The sequence below is a fragment of the Sus scrofa genome, chromosome 12 (genome assembly GCF_054392235.1).
Source record: "Sus scrofa isolate SSC_HxYL_T2T_F1_AM1 chromosome 12, Sscrofa_HxYL_maternal_Yorkshire_Landrace_v2.0, whole genome shotgun sequence".
Taxonomy (NCBI): Eukaryota; Metazoa; Chordata; class Mammalia; order Artiodactyla; family Suidae; genus Sus; species Sus scrofa.
This window is the reverse complement of record NC_139394.1, coordinates 38,831,926-38,842,083: the sequence shown is the minus strand read 5'-3', so window position 1 is coordinate 38,842,083 and position 10,158 is coordinate 38,831,926. Positions and strand designations below refer to the sequence as shown.

The 10,158-nt window shown below is 48.4% G+C and overlaps 1 protein-coding gene across 1 annotated transcript; it reads right to left on the bottom strand.

Moving 5' to 3' along the window:
* Positions 1–7,522: 7,522 nt before the first annotated feature.
* On the bottom strand, positions 7,523–8,458 carry LOC100516933 (olfactory receptor 4D2-like). Its single transcript, XM_003131654.2, has one exon. The coding sequence runs from the start codon at positions 8,456–8,458 to the stop codon at positions 7,523–7,525; it is 936 nt and encodes a 311-aa protein (XP_003131702.2).
* Between the last annotated feature and the right edge of the window lie 1,700 nt (positions 8,459–10,158).

The window sequence follows — 10,158 nt, the reverse complement described above, 5'->3', positions numbered from 1 at the left end:
TTCAGGTTCTAGGGCCTGTGCTGGGTGCTAGGGTTAGGTGGACAAAAACAGACATCTAACCGAGGAGATATGTGAAACAAACATGCCTCTGAGGGGCTGAGGGAGGAGAAAGTTCTAGGTAAATCCATATACATGCAAAAGTGTACTCTTACCCCTCAGTGTTAGGAGACTTGCCCAAGGTAACAGCGGACTAGTGCAGGCACTTGAACTTGAACCCAAGTCAAGTTCATAACCCGCTCCACTGGGTTTGACCTCTATAACCATCCTCTGCCTAGCAGCCAACATGGCCTTTTTAAAATATAAATATGGAGTTTTCCCATCATGGCTCAGCAGTTAACGAATCTGACTAGCATCCATGAGGATGCAGGTTTGATCCTTGGCCTTGCTCAGTGGGTTAAGGATCCGGTGTTGCTGTGAGCTATGGTGTACGTTGCAGACACAGCTCGGATCCTGCATGGCTGTGGCTGTGGTGTAGACCAGCAGCCACAGCTCTGATTTGACACCTAGCCTGGGAACCTCCATATGCCACGAGTTGTGGCCCTAAGAAGCAAAAAATAAAATATAAAATAAAATAAAATAAAATAAAAATTTTATCATGCCACTACTCCCTCCTATACCCAAGCCCTCCAAAGACTTTCATTGCACTTCAAATCACATTCAAACTCTTTCATGATCTGGTTTCTACCCACATCAGTGGTAATTTAAAGGTATGCCCACAAATTCTTTGACACTCCTCATTCAAAAGACGGAGTCTAGGAGTTCCCATTGTGGCTCAGCAGGTTAAGGACCTGACATAGTATCCATGAAGATGTGGGTTCGATCTCTGGCCTCGCTCAGTGGGTTAAAGATAGTGGGTTAAAGATCTGGCATTGCTGCAAGCTGCCACTTGGATTCCTTATTGCTGAGGCTGTGGTGTAGGCTGGCAGCTGCAGCTCCAATTGGACCCCTGGCCTGGGGACTTCCATATGCCAAAGGTGTGGCTATAAAAAGAAAAAAAAAAAAAAAGATGGAGTCTAATTCCCCTCACTTCTGTCTCATAGAATGTGTAGAAGTGATGCTATGTGACTTCTGAGGTTACATATAAGAAAGAATTCAGCTCCCACCAGCGTTCTCTCTTAGGGCACTAGTCCCTGGAAGCTACCTTATTGTGTGGAAACCTGGGCCACATGGAAGTGACAGGGATGGAGTAGGATAGTTACACAAGTGGTTGTAGAAGCCCCAAGAAGGGACCATAGATAGGAAGACCAAGGGGAATTTGGGAAATATCACTGTAAGTTAATAACTGCTCAAGAAAGCCATCAGAACGAGGCAGGCTTTGCCTCGTGGAGGCCCATTGATATGCCTCAAGTCATGGGTGGGAGGTGGGGTGAGGCCTCTATTCAGGTTCAGACCAAGGGCAGGGGTTTAAGGACCACCCTTCTGCTGATTTGAATGAGCGCCGCGATGGTTCTAGTTTGACTTTATAGGGTCAAATTCTCTCTTACCAGATACAAAGGAGGAGCTAGAGGAAGAGGTGGTTCCCCGCCCCCGGCACCCCCATTCCCCTTGGATTATAAAAAATTAGCCCACCTAATCTTCAGGGCAGAGGGTCCTTGCCTGCCAGCTTGCATCTCTCACAATCGTCTTATCATAACAAATCTATTTCTTGTCTATTGCTTCGTCTTTCACAGAATTCCTTCTGTGCTGAGGCACAAAGAACTGAACCTCAGTAAGTCCAGACATTGGATGAGTAATTCTACTTTTTTCTTTCTTTTTTTTTTTTTTTTTTGTCTTTTTGCCTCTTCTAGGGCTGCACCTGCGGCATATGGAGGTTCCCAGGCTAGGGATCAGAGCTGTAGCCGCCAGCCTACACCAGAGCCACAGCAACACGGGATCTGAGCTGCGTCTGCAACCTACACCACAGCTCACGGCAATGCCAGATCCTTAACCCACTGAGCAAGGCCAGGGATCGAACCCGCAACCTCATGGTTCCTAGTCGGATTTGTTAACCACTGAGCCACGATGGGAACTCCAAGTGATTCTAATTTAAAAACTGTGGGTTCAAGTCCCAATTTGGGTTTAGGCTGGGCTCAAGTCATAAATGCTGTCAGTTTCAGAAAGACTAGTGAAGAGCCTCAACTAGGCACCCAGACAACAACCAACTTCCACGGCCAGACTGGCTGTAAGGGAAATTGCAAGTGATTCCATCCCTGGCCTTGAGTCTTCCCACTGAGGCTCAAGATATCTGGAAACAGAGATGAATGGTTTCCACCATGTGCTGTCAGAATTCCTGGTCCATGGAACCCGTGAGAGATGATACAAGATTACTTTGTTTTCAGGTGTTAGGTTTGGGGTTGATGAGTTAGGCAGTAGTAGATAACTAGTACAACAGCTCAGATCTCACCTCCTACCAAGATTCTTTTTGTTCATCACACTCCAGCTACGCTGTCCTCTTTTCTCTTTCCTTTGGGCACCAAGATCATTCTTACCTCAGGACCTTTGCACTTGCTATTTCTTCTTTCTGGAATGCTTGCCCATCACCGGGGTCTTTGTCTGACTATCTTCTTCTTGTCATCCAGGACTTGGCTCAGGTGTCTCTTCCTCAGAGATTGCTTTTCCAATCCACCCCCTTTTTTTAGGGCCACACTTGTGGCTTATGGAAGTTCCCAGGCTAGGGTTGAATTGGAACTGCAGCCACAGCAACGCCAGATCTGAATCGCATCTGTCACCTATACCACAGCTCACAGCAATGCCGGATCCTTTAATTCACTGAGTGAGGCCAGGGATTGAACCCGCATACTCATGGATACTAGTTGGGTTCGTAGCCCACAGAGCCACAGTGGGAATTCCCTAAACACGTTTTATTTTTTAATTTTGTCCTTTGAGGGCCACACCCAGAGCCACAGCAACGCCAGATCCGAGCCGCGTCTGCGACCTACACCACAGCTCACAGCAACGCCGGATCCTTAACGCACTGAGCAAGGCCAGGGATCGAACCCACAACCTCCTGGTTCCTAGTTGGATTCGTTAACCACTGAGCCACGACAGGAACTCCTTAAATTTATTTTTTATTGTTATTTCCCCCAACACACTTTTTTTTTTTCCACTGTACAGCATGGGGACCCAATTACACATACATGTATTCATAATTTTTTCACCCATTGTCGTGCTGCATTGTATCTAGACATAGTTCTCAGTGCTGCACAGCAGAATCTCATTGTAAATCCATTCCAAAAGCAATAGTTTGCGTCCATTAACCCCAAGCTCCCAATCCCTCCCACTCCCTGGGCAACCACACATCTATTCTCCAAGTCCATGATTTTCTTTTCTGTGGAAAGGTTCACTTGTGCTGTATATTAGATACCGGATATGAATGATTTTCTTGCTTTTTAAGCCTGCACCCACGGCATATGGAGGCTCCCAGGCTAGGGGTCTAATCAGAGCTGTAGCTGCCAGCCTACACCAGAGACACAGCAACGCAGGATCCAAGCCGTGTCTGCGACCTACACCACAGCTCACGGCAACACTGGATCCTTAACCCACTGATCGAGGCCAGGGATTGAACCTGCAACCTCATGGTTCCTAGTCGGATTTGTTTCCGCTGCACCATGATGGAAACTCCTCCTCCATAGCTTTTATTCCGTGAAATTATTTGTTTATTTGTCCATTTCTTACTTGTCTGTCGCCCCACGTGTCTTCCTTCCTCTTTGCAGCACCTCCTGTCTGGTGTTGGTGTGGGAAGGATGAGAGGGGAAAACGACGAGCCCTTCCCTCATGAGAGCTCCCAGGGCAAAGCAGCAGGCCTCCAGGTCATCTCAGCTTCTCTGTCCATTTACGCTGCGGGCCAAGCCCAAGGCCCGTGGCCCCATGTCCATCGGGAGAGCCGGGCAGGGGTTCTCTGGGCACGTTCCCTGCCGTGGGAGACAGACTCCAGCTCAGCCTCCTCCCTGCCCAAGCCTTCACCTCCGTGGCCACCTCACAGCCCTGCTGCCTTCCTGACGCCTGTGCAGAATCTGAGAGGCCATGGGATCCCCGCTTTCAGCCGCTTATACTCCTCCTTCCCTCATTCTAATTTCCCCCCAATTTCTCAGCAGCCCATCTGTCTGTCTATCTGTCTGCCTCTCTCCCCGCACCCCCCCCCCCGCCCCACGCACATGGTAATTATATTTACACTTTTTCTTTTCTAGGTCTGCACCGTCAGCATATGGAGGTTCCCAGGCTAGAGGTCGAATCCGAGCTGTAGCTGCCGGCCAACACCACAGCCACAGCAACACAGAATCCGAGCCATGTCTGTGACCTACACCACAGCTCATGGTAATGCCAGATCCTTAATCCACTGAGCGAGGCCAGGGATAGAACCCGCAACCTTATGGATACTAGCTGGGTTTGTTACTGTTGAGCCACAACGGGAGCTCCCTATTTATACTTTTTTTCTGGACACACCTGCAGCATGCAGAATTTTCCCGGGCCAGGGATCAAACCCGCACCACAGCAGCAACCCTAGCTGCTGCAATGATAACACCAGGTCCTTAACCCACTGCACCACAGAAGAACTCCACACATGGTAATTATCAATAGCACTTTAGACAGTTTTATTGTTACTGTTATTTATTTATTTATTTATTTTTGTCTTTTTAGAGCTGCACCAGCAGCATATGGAGTTTCCCAGGCTAGGGGTCGAATAGGAGCTGTTGCTGCCGGCTTACTCCAGAGTCACAGCAACGCCAGATCTGAGCCTCGTCTTCGACCTACACCAGCTCACGGCGATGCCAGATCCTTAACCCACTGAGCGAGATAAGGGATCGAACTTGCAACCTCATGGTTTCTAGTCGGATTTGTTTCCACTGCGCCACGAAGGGAACTCCTATTGTTACTTTTAAATTCTGCAAAGGAAGAGAAAACCCTAATGGCCTGTACAGGCACGCTCCGCCCTGTCCTTGGTACATCCCTGTGTCAGTGTGAGTAGGAGACATGGCCATGGGTAGAGATCCAGGCAGGCATCGTTGCCCTTGGGTGCCCCGGCTGTTCCTCTCCTGCTTTTAGCTCCCTCTCCATTCCAGCTCCCTCAGAAGCTGCCGATGGCTCCTCCTGCGTTAGTCACTGCTACAGCCACCTGTGTCCTCTTCAGGACACTTTGCCTCCTCAAGCTCCTGTCCTTTTGTTCCTTGGTTCTGCGAAAACAAATCCAGGAACTTTCCCTAAGAACCTAGAGATAAAGAGAACAAAGGAGAACAGAAAGAATGAACAGTAGACACTTAATAAATACTTATTTAATGAATGAAGAAAAGCATGAATGTCTAGACATAACTAATGACAGGTTTCTTGGATGGTGCCATTTAAGAGGTGTGCTGCTGGAGTTCCCATCGTGGCTCAACCTCCATATGCCACGGGTGTGATTATAAAAAGCAGAAAAAAAAAAAGTGTCCATTGAATACATATGAGGAAATGAGTGGATCGTCCTCGTCCAACTAGCATCCGTGAGGATGTGGGTTCGATCCCTGGCCTCACTCAGTGGGTTAAGGATCTGGTGTTGCTGTGAGCTGTGGTGTGGGTCACAGATCCGGCTCAGATCTGGCATTGCTGTGGCTGTAGCGTAGGCTGGCAGCTACAGCTCTGATTCCACCCATAGCCTGGGAACTTCTACATGCTGTGGGTGTGGCCCTAAAAAGACCCCCCCCCAAAAAAAAAAAGACGTGTGCTGCTTATTCCCTTCATGCCAGCCACTGTAGGGGGAGCGTGTCCACCACACAGGGACAATTCTATTCTCTTCTGGGGACAATCCGCACCCACCCTCCTTGCTGAAGGGATGGACTGGGATGGCCACGCTTAGGTCCCACGACCGGCACATGCCTCAGCCATATGGGATACGTGGTCCGACCTCGGCCAATCAGATTATTCTCGCAGAACTTTGGGATTTGAATCCAGAGACGCTGAGCTAGCTGACTGGGGAAGGAGAATGAAAAGGTCCGGTTTGGGAACCTGGCTTCCATTTGAGCCATGTGCAAAGTCACGGCACAGGCAGAGGAGGGACCAGCTATGTCAGTCTTGACACTTGTTTAATCTCCATAATACCTGATTTCACCTTATTTCAGGAAGAGCGTTCCATCCTTAAAAGAAACACCTTCTGTTTGTTGAAACTTGTTGGGTTCGCAGCCCCCTGTAACTCTTACCATAACTATTGCTTCTCATCCACTCTGCCTAAAAACCTGACCCCAAAGCCCCAGTTTGATAGTGATGAAGAGACAAGACTGGAAGTTCCCGTAGTGGCTCAGTGGTTAGCGAATTCGACTAGAAACCATGAGGTTGCGGGTTCGATCCCTGGCCTCGCTCAGTGGGTTAAGGATCCAGCGTTGCTGTGAGCTGTGGTGTAGGTGGCAGATGTGGCTCAGATCTGGCATTGCCGTGGCTGTGGTGTGGGATGGCAGCCACCGCTCCAATTTGACCCCTAGCCTGGTAACCTCCATATGCCATGGGCGTGATTATAAAAAGCAAAAAAAAAAAAAAAAGTGTCCTATTAATAAATATGAGGAAATGAGTGGATCTTCCCTTTCCTGTCTGCAAGAAGCGTGGAGTCTGAAAACGGGTGGGAGTGGGAGAGCAGCAGCAAGTAGTCAGAGTCATGCACACATGGCCCTGAATTTATGTCACTTGCTAGTCTCAGTTTCACCCTTGGGCATGTCCCAAGGCCCCTCTGGTGTTCAGCCCCCACCCCCTCCATGTCTCCCTCCCTGCACTGGGGGCTATCTGTCCTATTTTCAAAACACTAGTCAACTGATGAAAGAATAAATGTCACAAATAATAACAATCACAACAGTCCTTGCATAGCTTCTGTGGTTTACAAAATATTCTCACACATTTCGTTTTTTTGTGTTTGTCCATGCCCATGGCACGCGGAAGTTCCCAGAGCCAGGGATTGAACCAAGCCCCGGTAGTGACAAGGCTAAATCCATAACCCTCTGGCCACCAGGGAACTCCTTCTTATACATTTTTTATTTGAATCTTCTAATAAAAGTGAGATTATTGAGAAAGATTGTTTTAGTTAGTTTAGGAAAGAAGAATCCCTGAATCCAAGAGAGGCCAGATGGCTCATCCAAGGTTACTAGTTTGCTAAGTAAGGGGTCAAGGGCTGCCACTTTACGTCTAATTCTCCAAGTTCTGCACTCTGTCTATCAGTCTGTACCAAGGATAATAGGGTTATTGGGAAAAGAGGTCAAAATAAAGAAAACAGAACTGCTCTTCTGAAGAAATGCTGACATCCTCAGAGGAAACTGTCCACCAAAGGCAGAAAGGAGGGTTCCACCTGTTTCCAAGAAACATATCTTGCTGTCCTCAGAGTGTTCAAATCAACCTACACAAAAAGACACACACACACACACACACACTAAGGATGTTTTCCCTTTTTCCTAAAAATCTGAGTTGCTTAATTTCAAAGTTATGAACGTCTAACCTCATCACACATCCAGGAGCTGGGAAGAAGGCAGATGGAGCAGCTCTCTCTCCACATTACAAATGGAAAACAAAGCCAAAGAGTGACTCACCACAGTCACTCCCTTTTCCAAAGCACCCAGCGCCTCGCTCGTCTCTTCACGGCTGCCTGCATCTCCTGGTTCCTCAGGGTGTAGATCAGGGGGTTGAACATGGGGGTCATGACTGTTTGGCTGATGGACACGGCCTTGTCCATGGGGAACGAGGTGAAGGGCCGGGCATAGAGGTAAATGCTTGGAATAAAGACCATGGACACCACGACGATGTGGGTGGTGCAGGTGGAAGCTGCCTTCCTCCTCACCTGCCCCGAGTGGGCCCTCAGCATCACCAGGATGGTGGAGTAGGAGAAAAGGAGGAGGAGGAACCAGATGAGGACCAGCACCCCACTGTTGGAAATCATGAGGAACTCTAGGACAGAAGTGTCAGTGCAGGCAAGTCTCAGCACTTGGGGAATGTCACAGTAGAAGTTGTCTAGAACGTTGGGACCACAGAAGGGCAGTGGGAGCATCAGAGCCAGTTGGGAGATGGAATGGACAAAGCCTCCCACCCAGCTAGCCACCACCAGCCCCACGCAGAGCTGAGTGTTCATGATGATGACATAGTGGAGGGGCCGGGAGATGGCAACCAGGCGGTCATAGGCCATCACTGAGAGGAAGAAGATCGTGGCACCTCCCAGAAAGTGGAAGAAGAAGATCTGAGCCATGCAGCCCTGGTAGGAGATGGTCTTCTTCTCAGACAGCAAGTCCACCAGCATCTTTGGTGCAATGACGGACGAGAAACAGAGCTCTATCAGAGCCAGATTTCGGAGCAGGAAATACATGGCCGTGTGGAGCCGAGCATCAGAGGTTATCGTGACCATGATGAGGAGGTTTCCCATGACAGTGGTGGTGTAGACAAACAGGAACACGGGAAACAAGAAAAACTGGAACTCCTGAGATGGTGAGAGCCCCAGGAAGACAAATTCTGATACCCACGTGAGGTTGCCTGGTTCCATGATGTTGTCTCCATACCCCTGAAGAAAACAGATCACGGACAGTGATGTATCAGGGCTTATGGGCTCAACTTGAGTTGTCCAGGTCTAGGTGATGGGTGTTCGTGTGCAGATCATAACACCAGGTGCTGAATAAATGGCTTTGTCTCTGGAGAGTATACTAGTTGGTGCTGGAATATACATTCACGAGGTACCCTAGAGCCATCCAGAGACACATGCACCCTGCTTTTCAAAGATTCAGTGCCATATAGGGGTGGGAAGGCACTTGGAGTCCAATGGACCTGCAGTCAAATTTCAGAGCTTCTATTTCCTTGAGATTTGGCCTTGAGCTTCTTACTTAATCTCTCTGAATCTCAGGTTCCTCATCTCTAAGAAAAAATGTTTCCTTTATCGACATTGTCCTTTATCGATATTAAATAAGGTAACACACCAGGTTCCTGAAACAGTGCCTGAAATATAAATGAGAACTGACTCCTCCTACTCTGAAGACACCCTCCCTTCATCCTCTCTGACATTTGCATACAAATCACTTTTCACGGAACAGTTAACACATCATTATGTTAATGAACTTTTCACATGTTTATATTGTTCCTTCGCAATTTAACCACAGTATGAGACAGCCAAAGGTCTTTTTTCCTTTTTTTTTTTCCTTTTTTGGCTGCCTTGAGGCATATGGATTTCCAGCAACACTGGATCCTTAAACCCACTGTGCCGGGCCAGGGAGCGAACCTGCCTCCTGAAGCTGCAGAGGTGCCACCACAGTGGGAACTCCCAGATATAGGTCTTGATTCACAATTTATTTGTGCCCTGCAGCACCCAGCCTTACTCATAGTCAGTACTTAATACATACCTGGTGTTAACGGCTGCAAAGCTATTGTGCATGCAGGTCCATGCAGCAGAGCCTCTGGACACAGCTGGCCATCTGTGACATTCTGGTTCTTTCCAACCCCCAGGGTAGGTGGCCCCTTACTGGGTGAGGCTGCCCAGATCATATGTGGAGACAAGAGGCAGAGGGGGAATGATTTCACTAGTGAAGAAATCGATGATGAATATATTGTTGGATGGAAACTTAGGGTACTTCTGAAAGGACAGCAATTTTAGAAGGTGATACTGAATCCAAGGGTAGAAGAGAAGCAAAAATGTTCAAGGAGAAGAAACAGAAATAGATGAAGAATTAAAGGGAGGAGGGAAGGTACAAGGAAGGAAAACCCGAGAATAGGATGAATGAAGGAAGGGGAATGGAGAGGTGCTGGGGCAGGGGAATGGGACTAAGGGGACAGGACAAAACAGTGAGAGAGGGGACAGGTGAGGATCCAGGACCCTCTCCACTCTCCCTGGCTCATGGCATCTCCCACCCTCTCCCACCTGACATCCCATAAGCCATCATCTATCACAAACCGCTCCCTTCTTATATTTCACGTCCTTTTTTAAAAAATTTTTTATTTTTTGGTCTTTTCAGGGCTGCGTTCGTGGCATATGGAGGTTCCCAGGCTAACAGTTGAATTGGAGCTGTAGCCACTGGCCTATGCCGCAGCCACAGCAATGCCAGATCTGAGCTGTGTCTGTGACCTGCACCACAGCTCACGGCAACGCCGGATCCTTAACCCACGGAGCAAGGCCAGGGATCAAACCTGTGTCCTCATGGATACTAGCCAGATTTGTTTCCATTGAGCCATGATGGGAACTGCATATTTCACTTCCAT

Coding starts and splice junctions, on each gene's coding strand:
- LOC100516933 (XM_003131654.2), bottom strand. CDS start 8,458: ATGGAACCAGGCAACCTCACGTGGGTATCAGAATTTGTCTTCCTGGGG.